This window comes from Entelurus aequoreus, linkage group LG12, assembly GCF_033978785.1.
Source record: "Entelurus aequoreus isolate RoL-2023_Sb linkage group LG12, RoL_Eaeq_v1.1, whole genome shotgun sequence".
In the NCBI taxonomy this organism is placed as follows: Eukaryota; Metazoa; Chordata; class Actinopteri; order Syngnathiformes; family Syngnathidae; genus Entelurus; species Entelurus aequoreus.
In genome coordinates this window covers 42,170,083-42,195,624 of record NC_084742.1, presented here as the reverse complement: position 1 = coordinate 42,195,624, position 25,542 = coordinate 42,170,083, and the positions used below count along the sequence as shown (strand labels likewise).

Sequence of the window (25,542 nt, the reverse complement as noted above, 5' to 3'; positions counted from 1 at the left end):
TCTCCGACATTAAACATAGATGATTTCGATCCTCTCAGGGAGGTTGAAGCAATCCTCTTTCACTATTCCACTGTGCAAACAAACATGAAAATTACTCAAATGGCAGCCAACAGAGTAGCCGTATTATATTCAGTCTGGTAGGAAGCGCTGAGTATGGACAAACAAACAAGCTGCAGACTACAGTGTTTGTAGAAAAAAAGAGTGGCTCGCTGTGGAAGTGAGTCTGTGAGTGAACTTGAGCTGAATTGGTACGTTTTCAGGCAGGCGTGAGCGAGGGCAACATAATTAACTCAAGTGTGGCGACTGCGTCTTTGCAATGCATGCAGGAATGGCAGTAATAACCTCGACACAGGGTGATGCATTGTGGCTTTGCTTGACCACTGCAAGGAGAAGACGAGGGCTTACCCACACACCAAGGGAGTGGTCCACTCCACTGGGAGTTGGCCAGGCAGGCCATCCTGGGGGCCCCCTCTATTCTGTAGCCTCGGTCGCAGCCCACCTGACACTCCGTCCTGTAGGAGCTGCTGCTGTTTCCGCACTTAAGGGAGCCGTGCTGTGGCTTGGCGAGGGGTGGGCAGGAACGTGCTGCACACATAAAACAAAGGCACAATTTTAAAAACAGAGGCTTTACTATGCATCTTGATATAAAGCATGGAAAACTACACAGAAACATACCTTTAATTTGACTTGTTATAGATATTACATTATAAAAAGGTATTAAAAAATGTACAAATAATAGATGAATAAAATATGTTTTTAATTACCGTATTTTTCTGACTATAAGGGGCACTTAAAATCCTTTCAATGTCTCAAAACTCTGCGCCTTATAACCCGGTGCGCCTAATGTACGGAATAATTCTGGTTGTGCTTACCGACCTCAAAGCTATTTTATTTGGTACATGGTGAAATGATAAGTGTGACCAGTAGATGGCAGTCACACATAAGAGATACGTGTAGACAGCAATGTGACTCAAGTACCGTATTTTTTGGATTATAAATCGCAGTTTTTTTCATAGTTTGGCCGGGGGTGCGACATATACTCCGGAGCGACTTATGTGTGAAATTATTTACACTCTCATTCGCGTAAGAGACGAAGCAAATGTGTCGACAAACACAGCTCATTAGCATTCACGCTATGACAACAGGTTCGCAAAACAGTGTGTTCGCAGTTTGGTTTACTAAAAGCAATCTTAAAGTGTTTACATTTTAGCATCACGGCTACATTTAGGACAACACACTTACAATACACCATTGTGGGACCTCTACGGCAGTGATTCTCAGATTGCAGGCGTCATCTAGTGGTACACCAAAGAAGTCTGTAAATATGTGCTGTATACAGTATCATTGTTGATGATGTTTGTGCAGTGTTTGTAATGTTATAGTGACCAAAAATAGTAAATATACTTGTTAAATAAAACATCTCCTCGGGGGCCGGGCTGCATATATATATATATATATATATATATATATATATATATATATATATATATATATATATATATATATATATATATATATATATATATATATATATATATATATATATATATATATATATATATATGTATATATGTATATATATATATATATATATATATATATATATATATATATATATATATATATGTATATATATATATATGTATATATATGTATATATATATATATATATATATATATATATATATATATATACATATATATATATGTATATATATATATATATATACATATATATATATGTATATATATATATATATACACACATATATATATATATATATATATATATATATATATATATATATATATATATATATATATATATATATATATATATATATATATATACAGTACAGACACACCTTCTCATTCAATGTGTTTTCTTTATTTTCATGACTATTTACATTGTAGATTGTCACTGAAGGCATCAAAACTATGAATGAACACATTTGGGGTTATGTACTTAACATAAAAAGGTAAAAACATGTTTTATATTCTAGTTTCTTCAAATTAGCTACCCTTTGCTCTGATTACTTTTTCGCGCACTCTTGGCATTCTCTCGATGAGCTTCAAGAGGTAGTCACCTGAAATTGTTTCACAGGTGTCATAGTTTTGATGCCTTCAGGGACAATCTACAAGGTAAATAGTCATGAAAATGAAGAAAACGCATTGAAATGAGAAGGTGTGTCCAAACTTTTGGTCTGTACTGTATTTATATATATATTCTGAGCGTGATGATGTCACGTTATTGATTGAAAAATGCATCTATAGACAATATGATTTGCCTGAGCGGCTAGGAGACACCGAGAGTAACAAGCGGTAGAAAATGGATTAGAAAAGACAGATTTAAAAAAATTATAATTATAAAACAAAAAAAAACTCGGGACTTCCCGCGGGCCGGATTTTGGACGCTGGTGGGCCGTAGTTTGGGAACCCCTGGTATACAGTATTAAAGTTGGTCATTATGTTGGTACTTGGAGAGCCAAGTGCTTTCTGATGTGGTACTTGGTGGTACTGCTCTAAGGCATATTTAAGACATCCTAATATGGGTCCTTTAAATTATTTATTGAGTTGTACTGAATCAGAGAGACTTATAATTTTATGTATAATGTGAAAGTTGAAAGAGTGTAAAGGTCCAACACGAGGGCATGTTGTGTGTTATGTCTCTATTTCACTAGCAACAGACAGACAGGCGGTTCCGTGGAGACCCCCTCCCTTAGGCCTAACAAGCTGGGAGGTCCTAAAAAGAGTTGACAAAGTGTAACATTATACAAGCAGAGATACAGACTGTGCCACATACTATAAATCTTCAATGTCTCGTGGCTCTTTTTGTCTGAGTCATGCTGGTGCAGTTTTTCCACTGAAAAAGGCTTTTTTGACCTCTGACGCCGGCTTCCTTTCCTTTCCTTTCCTTTCCGACTTCTTGAACTGCCCGACATTCATCTGTACAAGCTTACCCTCCCCTATAACATTCTTTCCTGTTTGTGTGTCCTTCCTGAACCCTCTCTTTAATTGGACCCTGCCTACCTATGCTTTCTCTGAACATCTGTGGTGCAGAAAGCAAGGAGTTGTCTACACAGTAGTTATCCACTAAAATGTGGCCTCTCAACACATGACCTCCGTATAAGGACATTGGAGAAGGCGTGCACGGACTCTTGTTCAAAAATGCCACGGAAATGAAAGAGAATGTACTGCAGCTGAAACAAACCTGACCTTTACACGTGGCAGGTGAGCCCGACCAGGTGCCGTCAGCCTGACAAAGCCTGATGCCCGTTCCGTGGAGCTCGAACCCCGGCTGGCACTTGACGCCGCAGGCCGCATCGAAGTGATGGTTACATACGTTTTGGATGAAGAAGCCATTTTGTGGAGGAGGAAGCGGATGGCAGTAAACCACTGGAATGACAACAAGAAATGAACACAAACAACAACAATACAACACAAAAGGCTACAAAAAAATCCCCTTTTTTGAAGTTCTAATATAATAAGACTGGACTGTACTGAAATTACGCCATTTTGTGTGTCTGTTGCTTTAATGCTAATGTTGTCTAACAAGTAGACCTTATGGGTACCATTCACATAACCTGGGAATCGATACTAGTACCCACGGTACCAAATTTCTGTATTTGTGTGTGTTCTCGCACAACATTTTTTAATAAATGTGAAATTCCATCCATCCATCCATTTTCTACCCCTTGCCAATGTGAAATTGTTTAACAATATATATGTTTTTAAATATTTAACACTAAGCTTATAATGATAAATGTACTGTCCAGTTATTTGTCTTGTTTTCTTACACTTCTGAGTCTCATTTACAAGTATGCACTCATTTCAGTTAGTCCTTGGTGTGTTGCGGTAGTCAGGAAATGGTTTTTGCCATTAAGCTGAATGTACATGTCTTGTCTCCTGTTGTTTACCACAAAGTGTCTATACAGTAAGCATTGCACTTAGTATGCACTAGCTGTTTGGAGACCTGAAAATGGGCATGTAAAATCGCTAGTGCTAATCAGCAGCATGTAGATGGTATATCCAATGTAAATTAGCATCAAGCTAGGTCATAATGAAAAGTGGGGCCTTATTTTTCAGTGCTTTCCATTAGACATGCTTGCTTTGATCGCATGGAAAATTGCAATATTACCTAGAGGCAGTCTGGTACAAATACACTTGTTTGTCCACCAAGTGCTTGAGCCAGTGCCGAGTACGGACATGACGTCAGGTGCAAGAAAGGTACCCGATACTACCGACGAAATTTGGTCGGTACCTATAAATACCCATCCCTAACTGTAAATCTACACTTAACAGAATAGAAGACCTACATTACATGTAACAATGTTACATCAAGGAGTTGGACAGGAGGACAAAAACGTAAGCAACCCGGATTTATCCGTATGATGTCTTAATTCTGTTCAATTTTTACCGTGCAGCCCTAAAAATAATCAAACTTACAGCTCCCAAGTTTGTAGCTGACTAAGAGAGTTAGCAGTTTTAGTCCAAGATATGTAGCGAAGCCTGTTTTTTTATACAAACTGATTTTAGCAGGGTTGGCTCATCTAGCTGGGGGCTGGTCAGAGGTGGCATTCCATCCATGAGGAAGGAGGTTTTTCCTTCATGAAATCAAGAAAATATTAACTTCAAAGCTGGCAAGTGAGGGAGATTATAGCTTTTTCTCATGTTATGTGCTAATTAGAGATGTCCCATAATGGCTTTTTTGCTGATATCCGATATTCCAATATTGTCCAACTCTTAATTACCGATTCCGATATCAACCGATACCGATATATACAGTCTTGGAATTAACACATTATTATGCCTAATTTAGTTGTAATGCCCCGCTGGATGCATTAAACAATGTAACACGGTTTTCCAAAATAAATCAACTCAAGTTATGGAAAAAAATGCCAACATGGCACAAAGTGCATTATTTTTTTTAACATGCCTCAAAACAGCAGCTTGGAATTTGGGACATGCTCTCCCTGAGAGAGCATGAGGAGGTTGAGGTGGGCGGGGTTGGGGGGGCGGGGTTGAGGTGTGTGTGGGGTGGGGGGTGGGGGTGGGGGGGTGTATATTGTAGCTTCCCGGAAGAGTTAGTGCTGCAAGGGGTTCTGGGTATTTGTTTTGTTGTGTTTATGTTGTGTTACGGTGCGGATGTTCTCCCGAAATGTGTTTGTCATTCTTGTTCGGTGAGGGTTCACAGTGTGGCGCATATTTGTAACAGTGTTAAAGTTGTTTATACGGTCACCCTCAGTGTGACTTGTATGGCTGTTGACCAAGTATGCGTTGCATTCACTTGTGTGTGTGAAAAGCCGTAGATATTATGGGATTGGGCCGGCACGCAAAAAGGCAGTGCCTTTAAGGTTTATTGGCGCTCTGTACTTCTCCCTACGTCCGTGTACCACTCAGTACAGCGGCGTTTTAAAAATTCATAAATTTGACTTTTTGAAACCGATAAAGATAATTTCCGATATTACATTTTAAAGCATTTATCGGCCGAAAATATTGGCAGTCCGATATTATCGGACATCTCTAGTGCTAATTAACAGGCTCTATTATTTAAAAAGCAACTTCTGCATAATAGGGGACCTTTAAGAGAAAGAAAATATAACACACTAATAACACAAAAACACGCAAAAAAGTTTACTATAGTTTGCCTGCACCAACGAGATGAAACACTCGTAATCTTTAATGACTTGTCAGTCACCAAAAATAGTTTAAAAGGCTACAATATTCCACTAATGCCACTACTAAATCAAGTTGTGTGACTTTCTTCTTCAGTATTCCCAAATGCTCAGCTCAATTACACAACTTCCACCATAAATCTTGTTGTGTGGCTCAATTAGCGGTTGACATTTCTCATGATGTGGACATCTGTTAAATTGCTCCTGTGTTTTATTGACTAAGGGCTCGAACTACTTAGATCCCAAATAACCCGCGCTTAATATTGTGTGCAAACTATAAAACTACTAAGACTGCGTGCACAATTGATAACAAGTGCAAAAGTGGGACGGAAGGCCTTATTGAAAGGAGGATTTTGCATGTACTACCGACTGTCACCATGCTCCAACCTGTGATGTTTTGTTATGCTGTGGAACATGCAGCTCACAAACATAATCCGAACCACCTTTGCTGGGCTATATAGAAGCACAATCTAGGCGACATAAGTTTTTATTGTTATTATTGTGATGGTTCATCTGGACTGACTCAGTTGTAAGAAAATGCATGTTGCAAGAAGTTTTTTCATATAGGAGATGCATGAGATGTATTTCCTACAGTATACGAGCACCATTCAAAAATACGCAAGCAGACTCCAAAACGCATGAATTGAATCAGTCCCTTAAGTCAGTGGTTCTCAAATGGGGGTACGTGTACCCCTGGGGGTACTTGAAGGTATGCCAAGGGGTATGTGAGATTTTTTTTAAATGTCTGTCAAAAAGAACTGTGAAAAGAAATGCAACAATGCAATATTCAGTGTTGACAGCTGGATTTTTTGTGGACATGTTCCATGAATATTGATGTTAAAGATTTATTTTTTGTGAAAAAATGTTTAGAATTAAGTTCATGAATCCAGATGGATCTCTATTACAATCCCCAAAGAGGGTACTTTAAGTTGATGATTACTTCTATGTGTAGAAATATTTATTTATAATTGAATCACTTGTTTATTTTTCAACAAGTTTTTAGTTATTTTTATATCTTTTTTTCCAAATAGTTCAAGAAAGACCACAACAAATGAGCAATATTTTGCACTGTTATACAATTTAATAAATCAGAAACTGATGACATAGTGCTGTATTTTACTTATTTATCTCTTTTTTTCAACCAAAAATGCTTTGCTCTGATTAGGGGGCACTTGAATTAAAAAAAAATTCACAGGGGGTACATCACTGAAAAAAGGTTGAGAACCACTGCCTTAAGTCATCCCGCAGCTATAAAAATGATAGAATTGAATATCTGAATAGACAATATATCTAATATATTTTATTTTTGACAGTCCAAATATGTTGACACATGCACTGACTATACTTGCCAACCCTCCCGATTTTCCCAGGAAACTCCCGAATTTCAATGCCCCTCCCGAAAATCTCCCGGGGCAACCATTCTCCCGAATTTTCACCTGGACAACAATATTGGGGGCGTGCCTTAAAGGCCCTGCCTTTAGCGTCCTCTCTCACCTGAAAAAGAGACTATTATATATGTCTCCATAAAGTAGGCAGGCACGGAGCTATTTCTCAGCGCGTGTTTATTCCAGCCGGCACGTTAATACACTGACACGCAACATCCGGATTCCCATCATGCATTGCTTCAAAACTACGGCAAGTAGTAATGTCCAAAAACATAACGGAGACGAAGCAGAAGAACGAAGAAGAGACATGGCGACGACGAGTAAGAAGAAGAAGTACGCTTGCAAGTTCCAAAACGATTGGAAAAAATAATTTAAGTTCATCCAGGACAGCTCGAAGGGGAAGGGGTATGCTGCCTGCAAATTTTGTAGATCAGACTTCTCAATTGAACACGGTGGCCGAACGGATATACTCATTCATGAACGGATTATTTATATATATATATATTTATATAAATATAAATATATATATATATATATATATATATATATATATATATATATATATATATATATATATATATATATATATATATATATATATATATATATATATATATATATATATATTTATATATATATATATATATATATATATATATATATATATATATATATATATATATATATATATATATATATATATATATATATATATATATATTTTCAAGTATTTGTTTTATATATATATATATATATATATATATATATATATATATATATATATATATATATATATATATATATATATATATATATATATATATATATATATAAATAATCCGTTCAAGAAATACTTGAAAATATTATATATATATATATATATATATATATATATATATATATATATATATATATATATATATATATATATATATATATATATATATATATATATATATATATATATATATATATATATATATAAAAGAAATACTTGAAAATATTCATTCAATCGGCGCCAGTAGAATCCTGATGGTTCACCCAGTCGTGTTCATCTCCTCTGCTCTGGCTCCACTCACGCTTCTCGCTCACGTGGCTCTGCTCCGGCGCTGCCGTGTAGTGTTAACTGTTTTTCTTTACTCCTTTTTGAGTGCGCTTTTTGTTATGATTTTATTATTTCTTCTCTGCGTTGGGGTCCTACTCCGGCGAAAGCCGATCGTGACAGGACGGAGGATTCTCTCTCCATCGTCTATCATTGCACTGATCGCTTATACTCACAGCAGCTGCAATGTGATTTATCAAGACTGAAACTGTTTTCCAAGAATAATTCCATTTTCATCTCCTCCTCCCTAGTATGCGTATTCATTAAGACAGACACACTAAATGCAGTGTTTCCCACACATTCATTTATGTGTGGCGGCCCGCCACGAAAGAATTACGTCCGCCACAAATAAAAAAAATATTTTTTATTTTTTTATTTTTTTTGTCTTGTCCTGCTTCTCAGGCAAATCATATAGTTGATGTAGATGCCCATGTAGCCTGTTCAAATTTACTTTACAAAAGCGAAGTATAGGATACTTCTCTTGTTGCCTTATTTGTATTTGACCACTACTGTTTTCTGTTTATTTGTTACTGACTGTGGCAGGACACCTCTGCCTCTGTTTCACTCTATGTTGCTGGTAAATAATATGGTTGTAGTAGTAGGCTAAAGTTAAATTATTTAGTATGCACTAATTAAAGGGGCAGAGCTTTAAGAGACATTTTAGCTTTTATATTTTATAAGATATATTTTTTGTAAGAACCACAATTAATAAATATATTTCAGTGAATAACTTATTGTTCAAATCTGTATATAAATATGTACATAAAGTGTTGTAATTATATTGTAAAATGGATGGATGGATGGATGGATGGATGGATGGACGTTTAAAACAAAACTGTTATTATTAATTAGTAAGTATACATTTTTTGAGCCTTTTTAAAGAAAATCATATCATTGTAGTAAATTATGCAAATTACTCGATGATGTCATGGTGACCACTCCAATAGCCACGCCCATAGTCACGCCCCCACCGCCACAGGTATCTTGGCAGTTTATGGGAAACACTGAAATGGATTACGATCTCTATTTTGCACACTTTTTAAGAGACGCTATCCTCAGCGCACAAGCTTATTACATCAGTTTGCATGTGTCATGCAGAACCTTAAGCAGATTAGGCGCTGACTATGCAAAGCAATGACAGAATTTTTGGGAAGACAACATGAACTTACCTTGGCAGGTTACGCCCACTTGCTGGTAGCCAGACTTGCAGATGCAATCACTGAGGGAGGTGCTGCCGGGCTGGGAGGTATGCTGCTGGTCCGGGCATGGAAGGCAGGTGCTCACACCGCCTGGCGCTCCCTCTGGTTTGTAGGTACCAGGTGGGCATGCTTTGTAAAAAGAACAGGACAAGAGTTGGATGTTTTGTAAATTCAAGAATGCTCAAACTGGATAGCAATTTTTCAGATAAATAATAAGTCATTGACGTCAGTTTTTCTGTTGTTTTTAAGGACCCTTCAGCTGAAACACTAATATGAAATCTTCTATAGGACAGAAGTACTTTGCTGTTTTTAGGTATCTCTTGCAAAACAATTGAATGTTTTTGAGGACCTACATTACTGCAAAAACACTAGTCAAAGATCCTCTGTATGACAGGATCAATGCTGTTTTTTTTAACGTACTGCAAAAAAGATAGTCAAAGTTCCATTTTACATGAGTACTTTTTTGTTTTAGGAATCTACTGCAAAAACACAAGACAAAGATTCCATAAGGACACAAAAATGCTAGTAAAATATCCTCTATGGGAAAGGAGTGCTTTGCTGGATTCTTAAACTGAAATACAGCTTTCCAGATTAATAAAAGGCCATTGATCATATTAATGACAAGCAAAGGTGGAAAATGTGGTAAAAGAAATAATTTGTACCGGTTCATAAATCTAGGGGAAAGTATTTTGTGGCACGGCATGCTACTAAACAAGTTTTATTAGTCTAAAATTATTTTTAAAAAGACAGTTTTGACCAGCACATGCACACTGAGACATCATTCTGTAGGGTTTTTTTTTATATGCATGGTTGTAGTCACAGAAGCTGTGAAGACAGAGAAGCATGCATGTCATATGAGGCATGTTCAACGTTCTTTCATCAGCCGTCTATCACTTCGTTTCCAGAAGAAAGAGCGTGAACTAGTCTTATTAGGCGCTGAAAGGTTACTTTTGAAAGGCAACCTTCCAAATAGCTAGCTGATTAGCGTGACGTCATTAAGGAAACCTTCGATGTGATCTGAATTTCAGATTGATTCATTAATTGAAGTCCTTGCCAGAAACAACAAGTATCTTTACTAAGAAGACCACAGTTCGACTTTTTATGGGAGAGAACTTTTCATCAGTGGACTCAAAGATTTCAGCTTTAGAGCTGGAAATCCCTTGTATCAAAAAGTTCCTTGCTATTGATTGAAAACAGGATGCAGGCAAAAAAAGCAGTTTGTTGGACGCTTTCATATTGTCTGGGTCCACACCCACACACACATTTAAACATGCTGGAGAGACAGGAAATATGCCAAAAAAAAACAACCTCTCCAAAGGCAAGATTTGGTGGGATTTGTAATCTTTAACTCTTTATTGAACTCATTAAACAGCATTAAAAATGATTTTTTTTTAAATTTAGAAAACAAAAGTTTAAGACTTTTTTTGGCACTTTTTCTAAATGTGTCAATAAATAAGTAGTAATATGTTTTCAAATATTTATTTTACCATTAACTTTTTTTTATAAATCTAATGTTTAAACTAAATTAAATATACTTTTTTTAAAAATTAAAAACAAAGTTAATTAAACAAATATATATTTTATTGTTTGAAAAGTATCCCCTCCATAAACATTAGTAGAAAAGATCTTCGGTATACATTTTTTTACAACCCACTTGTAAAAAAAACAGATCCTTTGTGTTACAGGAGCACTGTGCTATTTTTTGTGACCTACTGCAAATAGGCTACTCAAATATCTTTCCTACCATAATTCTGCTTTTTATACAACAAGACTTATTTCAAGGCTTCATGTACCTTTGGCGATCAACTTCAGAAAAACATTCGAAAGAAGTCCTTTCTTTTTTGAGTCCCAAAATGTTGCATGTTTCAGAGACAGACGGATACAAACAAATACACACATTTCACCATCCCAAGACATGCCAATAGGAATCAGGCCAAGACGCAAGTGATGAACAGGAAGTGATGCGCGACAAGAGAATGAAATTCCTTTCAAATGTACCAGTGTCAGACCAAAAGATGGACCACATAATGACTCGAGAGCCATTGTATTTGGACGCTTTATAGCTCTGGCAGACAATTGTCTGCTTCCAGGTCCAAAACGTCTCGCTAGCCAAGCTATGCTGCATTTAGAGAGGAAGTAGGCTGTCAATGTGTTGATTACCATAAAGTCAAGAGAACGCTGGAAGAGGACGCTGGTGAAAAGGCACTTTGTTCGGTTGAACATCTGCGAAAGTGGAAACGGTCAATTATCTTAATAAATGTATGGAATTGAACAATTGAACAATAATTTGAAATATAGTTTATATACTTAAAGGTGCCATATGTATAAGTTCATGTGAAGTCATGATATGTCAAAAAGCATTAAAGGCCTACTGAAACCCACTACTACCGACCACGCAGTCTGATAGTTTATATATCAATGATGAAATCTTAACATTGCAACACATGCCAATACGGCCGGGTTAACTTTTAAAGTGCAATTTTAAATTTCCCGCGAAACTTCCGGTTGAAAATGTCTATGTATGATGACGTATGCGCGTGACGTCAATGGTTGGAACGGAAGTATTCAGACACCATTGTATCCAATACAAAAAGCTCTGTTTTCATCGCAAAATTCCACAGTATTCTGGACATCTGTGTTGGTGAATCTTTTGCAATTTGTTTAATGAACAATGAAGACTGCAAAGAAGAAAGCTGTAGGTGGGATCGGTGTATTAGCGGCTGGCTGCAGCAACACAACCAGGAGGACTTTGACTTGGATAGCAGACGCGCTATCCGACGCTAGCCGCCGCTAGCCGCCGCTAGCCGCCGCTAGCCGCCGCTAGCCGCCGACCGCATCGATGATCGGGTGAAGTCCTTCGTCGCTCCGTCGATCGTTGGAACGCAGGTGAGCACGGGTGTTGATGAGCAGATGAGGGCTGGCTGGCGTAGGTGGATAGCTAATGTTTTTAGCATAGCTCTGTGAGGTCCCGTAGCTAAGTTAACTTCAATGGCGTCGTTAGCAACAGCATTGTTAAGCTTCGCCAGGCTGGAAAGCATTAACCGTGTAGTTACAGGTCCATGGTTTAATAGTATTGTTGATTTTCTGTCTATCCTTCCAGTCAGGGGTTTATTTCTTTTGTTTCTATCTGCAGTTAAGCCCGATGCTATCACGTTAGCTCCGTAGCTAAAGTGCTTCGCCGATGTATTGTCGTGGAGATAAAAGTCACTGTGAATGTCCATTTCGCGTTCTCGACTCTCATTTTCAAGAGGATATAGTATCCGAGGTGGTTTAAAATACAAATCCGTGATCCACAAAAGAAAAAGGAGAAAGTGTTGAATCCAATGAGCCCTTGTACCTAAGTTACGGTCAGAGTGAAAAAAGATACGTCCTGCACTGCACTCTAGTCATTCACTCTCACGTCCCTCATCCACGAATCTTTCATCCTCGCTCAAATTAATGGGGTAATCGTCGCTTTCTCGGTCCGAATCGCTCTCGCTGCTGGTGTAAACAATGGGGAAATGTGAGGAGCCCTTCAACCTGCGACGTCACGCTACTTCCGGTACAGGCAAGGCTTTTTTTATCAGCGACCAAAAGTTGCGAACTTTATCGTCGATGTTCTCTACTAAATCCTTTCAGCAAAAATATGGCAATATCGCGAAATGATCAAGTATGACACATAGAATGGATCTGCTATCCCCGTTTGAATAAAAAAAATTCATTTCAGTAGGCCTTTAATAAATCATGTTCTTTTTGAATACATTTATAACTGATAACAGTAGTTCAGCCGGCATGTGCTCATTTCAAAATTAGATTTACAGCCCAGAAATCGTGTTATTGTTTTCATTTTGATAAATACGCCCTGTACCGTTTGGCTGCAGCTCTTCAGGCGCTGCCCAGCAGTCCATCACCCCTTGTGTATGATGGTCTTTTGAGGTGCGTGAATGGAAGAGAATGTAGTGCGTCAGGTAGGATGCAACATGGAGTTATGCTGAACGAAATGTGGCTGTAATTTTACTATTGGCCTCGGCTTGCCACAAAAGTAGGCCTATGCGATACATAATATATTATATATTATTATACATAATATATTTCGCTGTCAAACCACACATTTTAACAGGGTAATGCCAACAATCTGTCCCGACTCCCGACTTAAATATTGCTGTGCAACTTTACAAATACATTTGGCTAATCAACGTTAGTAAAATGTGGCATAATTACTTAGTAAACCATCTTGCAAGAGGCATAAACAAGAGAAACCTACACCGTAGGACTCGTCGATTGCCATTTGAAGTTCCTTGGAGTAGGATTGGGATTCGGCTGCGTATCTGGCAACCTCAGTCATGGAGAGTGGGGGCACTACAGAATTTTGATGATGATTGCAGTACCATTTCTGTCCACATTACTACATATGGCACCTTTAAGCTTGTTAATATTATTTAAAGGTCCCCGTAAAGCAAAATCATTATATTTTAATGACTGGTATAAGATTTACAAGAGTATTAGGTGTCCCTAGACCAGTGCTTCTCAATTATTTTCTGTTAAACTCCCCCCTTGGAAAAAGAAAATCTTTTGGGACCCACCCCCACTCTCCACCGTGACTATAATAGTATAATTTGTCTATAAAATTGGTATTACTATACCTCTGCATAACATTGTAAGCTTATTAAAGGCCTACTGAAATGATTTTTTTAAATTTAAACGGGGATAGCAGATCCATTCTATGTGTCATACTTGATCATTTCGCGATATTGCCATATTTTTGCTGAAAGGATTTAGTAGAGAACATCGACGATAAAGTTCGCAACTTTTGGTCGCTGATAAATAAGCCTTGCCTGTACCGGAAGTAGCGTGACGTCGCAGGTTGAAAGGCTCCTCACATTTCCCCATAGTTTACACCAGCAGCGAGAGCGATTCGGACCGAGAAAGCAACGATTACCCCATTAATTTGAGCGAGGATGAAAGATTTGTGGATGAGGAATGTGAGAGTGAAGGACTAGAGTGCAGTGCAGGACGTATCTTTTTTCGCTCTGACCGTAACTTAGGTACAAGGGCTCATTGGATTTCACACTCTCTCCTTTTTCTATTGTGGATCACGGATTTGTATTTTAAACCACCTCGGATACTATATCCTCTTGAAAATGAGAGTCGAGAACGCGAAATGGACATTCACAGTGACTTTTATCTGCACGACAATACATCGGCGAAGCACTTTAGCTACAGAGCTAACGTGATAGCATCGGGCTTAACTGCAGATAGAAACAAAAGAAATAAACCCCTGACTGGAAGGATAGACAGAAAATCAACAATACTATTAAACCATGGACATGTAACTACACGGTTAATGCTTTCCAGCCTGGCGAAGCTTAACAATGCTGTTGCTAACGGCGCCATTTAAGCTAACATAGCAACGGGACCTCACAGAGCTATGCTAAAAACAGTAGCTATCCACCTACACCAGCCAGCCCTCATCTGCTCATCAACACCCGTGCTCACCTGCGTTCCAGCGATCGACGGAGCGACGAAGGACTTCACCCGATCATCGATGCGGTCGGCGGCTAGCGTCGGATAGCGCGTCTGCTATCCAAGTCAAAGTCCTCCTGGTTGTGTTGCTGCAGCCAGCCGCTAATACACCGATCCCACCTACAACTTTCTTCTTTGCAGTCTTCATTGTTCATTAAACAAATTGCAAAAGATTCACCAACACAGATGTCCAGAATACTGTGGAATTTTGAGATGAAAACAGAGCTTTTTGTATTGGATTCAATGGTGTACCAATACTTCCGGTTCAACGATTGACGTCACGCGCATACGTCATCATAAATAGACGTTTTCAACCGGAATTTTTGCGGGAAATTTAAAATTGCACTTTATAAGTTAACCCGGCCGTATTGGCATGTGTTGCAATGTTAAGATTTCATCGTTGATGTATAAACTATCAGACTGTGTGGTCGGTAGTAGTGGGTTTCAGTAGGCCTTTAACATTAAAGGAAACAACACACCAGTCTTTCCTCGTCTCCCACCGTGGTTACAGTGAAGCCAAGTGCTACATACGCTTCATCATATCAAATAAAGCATAGTCCCTGAGGGTCACATGGTGTCTGCTCATGTTTTATATGGTTGAATATTTATTGTTTTGATAATACTTTTTAAATAATATATCATTTTATAGTTTGAACAAGCTGTTTTGCACATGTTATTTGGATCTTAGGAGATCAGGCCCTTACTCATAATACTATTAGTTTCGAAACAATGGGAGAGAACATTTTACAGCTATAAGAAAAATGGCTCTCTTAGGAAGAAGTCGGAAGTCCAAAGGAAGAAGCAAAGAAAAGTGCAGTCCAGTTAAAAAACAAGGAGCCAAAGTTTCAATCACATGAGAAAGTTTGCTCTCTCACGGGTCACGCTGTGTTCGATTAGACAGGCCTAAAAAAAGACTGGGACGAACACTAAAGATTTATCCAGAGGGACCACAGTGACCAACATGGATAGGGTGCTTTCATCTAAAGGGGTCATATTTGTAGGTTCATATTCATTCATACAGTATGCTCGCTGCCACAAGATCCGCAAACACATGCTGGAAAACACACACGGTGCAATTACACACGCTGCTTCCCACCTCTTATCTTCAACACAAATTATTTAATTGAAAGGCACCAAATCTCACAATTTCATGTTACCAACTGAAATATGTCTTGCACATCTGGTCCGAGGCATCATCTGGTTTATTTTATTCTGCAACCCGAAGCCTGCCGATACCAGATGGGGTTCATAATTCTGCCATGTCATGGTCTGAGCTTCCACTGCTAATTTGAGAGCTTCCCAGGATAAGTGAAATGGATCAAAAATGCAGGTTTTACACACAATACATGTTTTGACAAGGGAGGATGACAAGTGAATGACAAGCGGCCATATTGCCAAAGCTCACTGTGCAGAGGTCTGCCCGCCTGTGGTCAAAGGCCCTCTCACGCCACACATTCTATTGAGTCGGCTCTTAAATTCCAGAGTTTGGGGAGAAGAACGTTCCGCTCGTCAACGAGACTTAACATGTGCCCTTCAGACAGTGGAAATAGACAATTAAAGTGTATAGTCTGGCCTGCAAACGTTCGCGCGAGGGTCTGACAGGGGTGTGAAGAAAATGCTGCTATAGTCGGAATGTTTTATTCTTTGCTAGACATCTTTATATGTGCAACATCACGTCACACGCAGCGTGCAGTGACAGGCGGCGTGTGTGTGCGTACGTCGCATCATGCGCGGGTGTGTGGATTTCTTCTGCTATAACTGTTGGTGTATTTACACCACGTGTGTTGAGGACGCTACTGTGGGCCTTTTGTCACTTACTTCCCAGCACATTGGCGTCTATAATCAGGCTCACCAGACTGGAGAGCTGCCTGTGTTTGTACAGTTGTTTAGCGGTTGGCCTCATGCGCCCACTGAATCCCAGTCTTCCCGTAGTCTGTAATAAGTCAGCAGGATACGCTCGCTACCCTTGGGACGCAGCGAGAGGAATCTTTGAGGTTAAGATGGGATTCCGTAATGGGAGGCTTTTGGACTTCCCTCCTCCTAAATGATCGTCATTGTTTGTTTTAGCTCATTGGAACAAAACAATGTGTGTTTGCACTCAGTACAAACTAATAATTTTTATACATTTTATGTATTACACCCTCTACCTGTACATGTGACATGATTTGACGTCACGCCACGTAGAATGACGGGACACAAATAGGAGGTGAGGTGACAGAAGCACACTGTAAAAAAAATCCTATTTTTATGGTTAATTTACTCTAAATTTCTACTGTAATTTTTCTACAGTTTATAAAACTGTAGAATTGAAGACATTATCTGTAAATAAACAATCCGCCTGTTATTTTAAGTAATATGCCAGTAATGACAAACTATGTATATACAGAAAAATACCAAATTAATTATACATAGCATTTTCTGTTTTCTTAAATTACTTTCAAATTCATGTAAAATTACAGTAATTATCTTTCATTAAATATGTAGCTTGTTATATAAAAGTCTATGTCCATACTAACAATCAGGGGTATCAAACTCAAATACAGAGTGGGCCAAAATTTAAAACTGAACAAAGCCGCGGGCCAAGGTTGAACAAATTAACGTCCTCTACGAGCTATCGTCACGGCCGCTTTTCATCCATTCTAACATCGATCAGACCCAGTCACAAGATATGTGCGGCTTCTGTACGCACACACGAGTGATTGCAACGCATACTTCATCAACAGCGATACAGGTTACACTGAGGGTGACAGTATAAAAAACTTTAACACTGTTAGAAATATACGCCACACTGTGAATCCACACCAAACAAGAATGACAAACACATTTCAGGAGAACATCCGCACCGTAACACAACATTAACACAACAGAACAAATACCCAGAATCCTTTGCAGCACTAACTCTTCCGGGACGCTACAAAATACACCCCTGCTACCACCAAACCTCCCCCCCACACACACACACCTTGTAGATTCCCGGAAGAGTTAGTGCTGCAAAGGGTTCTGGTTTGGTGTGGATTCACAGTGTGGCGTATATTTCTAACAGTGTTAAAGTTTTTTATTCGGCTTCCCTCAGTGTAAACTGTATCGCTGTTGATGAAGTATGCGTTGCATTCTAATGTGTGTACGTGCAGAAGCCGCACATGTTATGTGACTGGGCCAGCGCTGGCTGGCGTTTGGAAGACTCCCGGGATAGAATTTGACACCCATGCTGTAGAATAAAGGTATTTTTCTGCAGAACTTTTCTGCATCGTCACTTTATTAAAGGTGGTTGATCTTAACAATTCAGAAAAAAATCTTTAAAATATTGATATTTTTGCGTGGAACTGCCAGCCAGCATTGTCACTTCATTAAAGGTGTTTGATCGTAATAATTTGGAAAAACTCTGTAGAATAAAGGTATTTTTCTGCAGAACTGTTTGCATCGTCACTTTATTAAAGGTGGTTAATCTTAATAATTTAGTAAAAATCTGTAAAATTACGATATTTTTCCGCAAAACATTTCATGAAAATTTCTGTAAATATAATGTTTTTGATCATTACTTGGTTTACAATGTTTTACTTTAATTTTATGGTTTTCGTTTGGCAGCCATAGCTGCCAGTAGATGACTGTTTTTTTACAGAATTTTTTTTTACAGTGCAGGTTACATGACATGACATGACATAATATGTGATGTAACGGCGGCATGATGTGACACATACAAGTGATGTGAGTAGCATGACGTGACATGAAGTGATATGAAAGTGATGTGAGTCACACACCTGATGTGTGACATGACACAGACGCACACGCAAGCACCCGCACAACGCACAAGAACGTGACGCGAAGTTACACAAAAGTCTACATGATGTGACACGCGCATCTGCATGAGGCAACGTGACACACGCCTGGTGTGATGTGACGCATCCAAGATCACGTGTTACATGTATGCATATGGCCCACATGTGACAAATGTAACATCGTGTAACAAACATGACGCACCCAAGATCACGTGTTACACATGCACGTGACACACACGTGACAAAAGTAACAAACATGGGACACCCAAGATCATGTGTTACGCATATGCACGTGACACACATGTGACAAATGTAACATCATGTAACAAACATGACACACCCAAGGTTACGTGCTACGCATATGCATATGACACACATGTGACAAACGCAACATCATGTAACATACATGACGTACCCAAGATCACGTGTTACACATGCACGTGACACACACGTGACAAAACTAACAAACATGGGACACCCAAGATCATGTGTTACGCATATGCACGTGACACACATGTGACAAATGTAACATCATGTAACAAACATGACACACCCAAGGTTACGTGCTACGCATATGCATATGACACACATGTGACAAACGCAACATCATGTAACATACATGACGTACCCAAGATCAAGAATTATGCATATGCATATGACACACGTGACAAGTGTAACATCATATAACAAACATGACACACCCAAGATCATGTGTTACGCATATGCACATGACACACACACACACACACATATGTGACAAATGTAACATCATGTAACAAACATGACGCACCCAAGATCATGTTACGCATATGCACGTGACACACACACACACACATGTGACAAATGTAACATCATGTAACAAACATGACGCACCCAAGATCACGTGTTACGCATATGCACGTGGCATACACACACATGTGACAAATGTAACATCATGTAACAAACATGACGCACCCAAGATCATGTGTTACACGTATGCACGTGACACACACACACACACATGTGAAAAATGTAACATCATGTAACAAACATGACACACCCAAGATCATGTGTTACGCATATTCACGTGACACACACACATATTTGACAAAGGTAACATCATGTAACAAACATGAGGCACCCATGATGTGTGGGGGGCAGGGTTAGGGGGGGCGGGGATTGGTGGTAGCGGGGGTGTATAATGTGGCCCGGAAGAGTTAGGGCTGCATGGGATTCTGGGTATTTGTTCTGTTGTGTTTATGTTGTGTTACTGTGAGGATGTTCTCCCAAAATGTGTTTGTTCACAGTGTTGCGCATATTAGTAAGAGTGTTAAAGTTCTTTATATCGTCACCCTCAGTGTGATCTGTATGGCTGTTGACCAAGTATGCCTTGCTGTCACTTACGTGTGCAAGGTTGTAGAGTGCGTTAAATGCTGTGCCATCACGGCACGCCCTCAATATCGTTGTCCGGGTGAAAATCGGAGAATGTTTTCTCCGGGAGATTTCCGGGAGAGGCACTGAAATCCGGAAGTCTCCCGGAAAAATCGGGAGGGTCTGCAAGTATGCAGCTGAGCCGCATCAGAGTAGTCAAAGAGCCGCATGCGGCTCCGGAGCCGCGGGTTGACGACCCCTGCATTAGGAGGAGGAAGTGTATCATCATAAGTAAAACTAGAGATCTTCAATATGAGGAAAGCGCTCTGCTGCAAAAATGCTAACATGAATTCCAATGGTGCACTTTGCGAGGAGACATGTACAACATGGCATCCTTAAACTCTAAAGCTGCAATAAGCAACTGGCACAAAATACTGTGGGAACACCTCAGAGGCAGCTCTTTCCACAACATGTCCTTTTTTTATCTTGCATTGTTGAAAGGACAACTTTACATAGGCAGTGGATGTTTACAAGCAGGTCTTTGTTGACGCCTGCTTTTAACTATTGGCTCTAATTTCCTGCCCACATGGCACAGAATGGTAATTAATGCCTTTAAAAGTCAGGAAACACAGAACACTTCATCAACATCAGCGGGGAAAGAATCACTCTCTCTACTTTTTAGGAGTCCTCACAGTCCTCCAGACTCCTGCTGATAACCATACCAGAACACAATCAGATCTCCATTTTGGACCCGAACAAACACACGTTGGGAAGGAGACAGACAGACACGCTAATCCAGACAGTTTACAAGTTATTGATGCTGTGGGAGGGAATCGAGGTTTCCACAGTGAGAGGTAACAGAGTAGTCTTTAATGTTTACGTAACTCCTGAGGTAGACATGCACAATCCTGACTTATTACAACATCCAACTGTAAATTACCCAAATAGAAGCACACTTTCATCCGTGTGCTGGCAGAGGTGCGATTGGAAAAAAAAACAGACTGTGAGGTGAGAGCTGATTTTTTTTGTTTCGCAAATGTTCACTTTGAAGCATCACATATCATGTAAACTTGTGTCTGGAGTCCATGACATCTGCTTTTAATGTTCGCTGAAGTGGAACTTTTATTGTGTTTGGGGTAAAGGAAGGGGTACCAACACCCTGGATGCTAAAAATAACTACGCAGACTTGCTTTGCCATTTTTTTTTTATAGTCGGAAGACAACCCCATGGTGTGACTATAAACTGCGGCACACAAAAGGTTGAAAATTTGTTGTGGTGCTATTAGAAAATCCTCAAGTCGAATTGACTTGGAATTTCTCACACAGCTTTACAAAGGTGTTTAGCCCAATCACCTCTAAATTTAGTGCACCCCTTTAGGCGACTGCCAAGCACATGTCGGAATAATATGAGCAAGATTTGTCAAAACAGCAACTTAGCAACTAGTTGTTCCTAAAAGGCGCCTCTAATGCTGAAAACATTGACACTTATCTCATAGTTCTGGACCTAAATATGATGTCTACAGGTAAAATCCCCCCCAAAATAGACAGAGTAGGGATTTTAGGTTGTTTTCTAATAAGTTTAAAGGCCTACTGAAACCCACTACTACCGACCACACAGTCTGATAGTTTATATATCAATGATGAAATCTTAACATTGCAACACATGCCAATACGGCCGGGTTAGATTAGTAAAGTGCAATTTTAAATTTCCCGCGGAATATTCTGCTGAAAACGTCTCGGTATGATGACGTTTGTGCGTGACGTCACGGATTGTAGCAGACATTGGGACACCATTGTGGCCAGCTATTAAGTCGTCTGTTTTCATCGCAAAATTCCACAGTATTCTGGACATCTGTGCTGGTGAATCTTTTGCAATTTGTTTAATGAACAATGAAGACAGCAAAGAAGAAAGCTGTAGGTGGGATCGGTGTATTAGCGGCTGGCTGCAGCAACACAACCAGGAGGACTTTGAGTTGGATAGCAGACGCGCTACCGTGAGTACAGCTTTGGCTTCCAAACATTTGATCGCTTGCCCGTACGTGCGTGCCGCTATGTGCATGTCACGTACGTAATTTTGGGGAAATATATGTGCTGTATGAACTTTACGGAGGTGAACGGTACTTTGGGCTGTGGGATTGAGTGTGTTGTGCGGGTGTTTGAGTTGTATTGGCGGGTTATATGGACGGGAGGGGGGAGGTGTTTGTTATGCAGGATTAATTTGTGGCATATTAAATATAAGCCTGGTTGTGTTGTGGCTAATAGAGTATATATATGTCTTGTGTTTATTTACTGTTTTAGTCATTCCCAGCTGTATATCAGGTCCCACCCGCCTCTCACAGCATCTTCCCTATCTGAATCGCTTCCACTGCCCTCTAATCCTTCACTCTCACTTTCCTCATCCACAAATCTTTCATCCTCGCTCAAATTAATGGGGTAATCGTCGCTTTCTCGGTCCGAATCGTTCTCGCTGCTGGTGGCCATGATTGTAAACAATGTGCAGATGTGAGGCGCTCCACAACCTGTGACGTCACGCTACTTCCGGTACAGGCAAGGCTTTTTTATCAGCGACCAAAAGTTGCGAACTTTATCGTCGATGTTCTCTACTAAATCCTTTCAGCAAAAATATGGCAATATCGCAAAATGATCAAGTATGACACATAGAATGGACCTGCTATCCCCGTTTAAATAAGAACATTTCATTTCAGTAGGCCTTTAAATGTATTTTGGAATGCCCACTTTTAGCTCCAAAATGTAGTAGGCCTGCATCAGCCTGCTGTCATCACCCAACATAAGACTGCAGGCAATTTTATATTGCATGTAAGTGCCTGATCAACGAATGGTTTGCGCAAAGGATTGTGTCTGTTAACTGAGCAAAATAAGGAGCGCCCAGGCCGATATTCGATAAGTCAGTCATGTGCATGCTTTTCAAGAGCATTCACACTTTTCATCGGTTCCAGCAGCTGTGCCCGTTTGTACCGGAATGAAAAGATGGGAGTGAATTTCATTGTCCTTCATTAACTGTCTTTGAGTCTTTGTGCGACGTGGCAGGGCCGCTGGCCCACTTGCATCACACACTGCGACAAGTTAGCATGTGACCAACACATGTAGCAGCGAACGTGGACAAAACGATCACAAAAGCAAATGCCACCGCACCAGTCTGGAAAAAGATGAGCCTGTCAACACCGAGGAGTCAGTTTGCCGAATGCGCTCCAAAACAACAAAACCGTCACGCCAGCTTGGAACACAATCACCCGTCAGTCCACACTCACTTCGCGTTTGGTGAACAAGAAGATAAATGGAGTGCGCTCACAGAAAGTGTCGTTAAATACATCATCAAAGACATGCTGCAATTTAAAAAAATGAGCATTTCTAAAAGTGCAGACGTGTCATGTTGTCATGTGGGTGTTATCTCACTCTGAATCTGCCAGGCTTAAGTTTGGTTTTCATTAGGGGTGTGGGAAAAAAATTGATTCAAATTCGAATCGCGATTCTCACGTTGTGCGATTCAGAATCGATTCTCATTTTTAAAAAATCTATTTTTTTATTTATTTTTATTTTTTTATTTTATTTTATTTATTTTTTTAATTAATCAATCCAACAAAACAATACACAGCAATACCATAACAATGCAATCCAATTCCTAAACCAAACCCAACCCAGCAACACTCAGAACTGCAATAAACAGAGCAATTGAGAGGAGACACAAACACGACACAGAACAAACTAAAAGTAGTGAAACAAAAATGAATATTATCAACAACAGTATGAATATTAGTTACAATTTCAACACAGCAGTGATTAAAAATCCCTCATTGACATTATCATTAGACATTTATAAAAAAAATAAAAAAAATAAAAATAAAAAAAGAACAATAGTGTCACAGTGGCTTACACTTGCATCGCATCTCATAAGCTTGACAACACACTGTGTCTAATATTTTCACAAAGATAAAATAAGTCATATTTTTGGTTCATTTAATAGTTAAAACAAATTTACATTATTGCAATCAGTTGATAAAACATTGTCCTTTACAATTATGAAAGCTTTTTACAAAAATCTACTACTCTGCTTGCATGTCAGCAGACTGGGGTAGATCCTGCTGAAATCCTATGTATTGAATGAATAGAGAATCCTTTTGAATCGGGAAAAAATCGTTTTTGAAGCGAGAATTGTGATGAAAAAAAAATCGATTTTGAATCGAATCGTGACCCCAAGAATCGATATTGAATCGAATCGTGGGACACCCAAAGATTCACAGCCCTAGTTTTCATATGACCTGTTAATACATCTGATTACACTGTAGTGTTTATATTGTTACCTTGCACTTTTGTTTAAGAAGGTCCTAACTTGATTGTCAGCTAAGTAATGTACAACTCTACCTCTGCCTACATGTTCAATATTGAAGTGCAACTTTGTTTGTCAATACTTTATTTCATCATTTTATTTAATGTTTTGCTTGTGTGTATTTGAGGGCCTCAACACCCCCCTTAACATATTTTATTGCTTTTGGTTGTGATTTTTGTTCAAAAGCAAAATGTTGCTAAGAGACAAAGTATATTGTATTGTTATTATTTGTTTGTTGTATTTAACTTGGAAATTTAAATGTTAATATTTAAATTACAATGTGAAAATATAGGGGCAGCACGGTCATACAGGGGTTAGTGCATGTGCCTCACGATACAAAGGTCCTGGGTTCGATCCCCAGGCTCATAGTCTTTCTATGTGGAGTTTGCATGTTCTCCCCATGACTGCGTGGGTTCCCTCCGGGTACTCCGGCTTCCCCCAAAGACATGCACCTGGGGATAGGTTGATTGACAACACTAAATTGGCCCTAGTGTGTGAATGTTGTCTGTCTATCTGTGTTGGCCCTGTGATGAGGTGGAGACTTGTCCAGGGTGTACCCCGCCTTCCGACCGAATGCAACTGAGATAGGCTCAAGCACCCCCTGCGACCCCGAAAGGGACAAGCGGTAGAAAATGGATGTGATGGATGGATGTTAAAATATACGAGAAATACAAGTTTATTGCATTTAAATGGCTTAAGGGGCTGATTAAAACAAATTTAAATGATTCGTTTTGGTGTCTGCGTTCGTATTGTGTATGAAATACATTTCTTGCAATATGCACTTTCTTGCGTCTAGAACAATCCAGCGCACACTCGCCATTCGTGCAAGCGTCTCCCAGTACGCATATTTAGTGTGCTAAAAAAGTTAGATCGCACCACAAGACGGCTTCTAAAAAAATGCCCGTAAAAAGTGGTACATAGATGTCTGTTGCATGTTTCAAAACATAGCAAAACGCATGAGTATGGTAACATGAATGTGCAGTAAATTAGTGTCACCATGGTAAAAGCTGTGTAGTACACGCAAAAACTTTAAATACATTTTAAAGGAGAACTGTCCTTTTTAAAATTTTGCCTATCATTCACAATCATTATGAGCGAAAAGAACACACATGACTTTGTTTTTGTAGGATTCTAAGGACGATAAAAAAGTCTTGAAAGATGCGGCAAATAGAAGTTACCATTGTCGCCTTCAAAGCCTTCTAAAACTAA

The 25,542-nt window shown here is 39.2% G+C and overlaps 1 protein-coding gene across 3 annotated transcripts in view; it reads right to left on the bottom strand.

Annotated features, from left to right (window-relative positions):
• svep1 (sushi, von Willebrand factor type A, EGF and pentraxin domain containing 1) overlaps positions 1 to 25,542 on the bottom strand; it is a 141,806-nt gene that overhangs the window by 69,360 nt on the left and 46,904 nt on the right. For all 3 annotated transcript variants that reach the window (XM_062065996.1, XM_062065998.1, XM_062065997.1), the window contains exons 4-6: positions 9,332 to 9,490; positions 3,217 to 3,396; positions 406 to 585 (exon numbers count right to left, since the gene is read on the bottom strand). In XM_062065996.1, the coding sequence (XP_061921980.1) occupies positions 406 to 585; positions 3,217 to 3,396; positions 9,332 to 9,490 (519 nt within the window). The remainder of the gene's footprint in view (positions 1 to 405; positions 586 to 3,216; positions 3,397 to 9,331; positions 9,491 to 25,542) is intronic.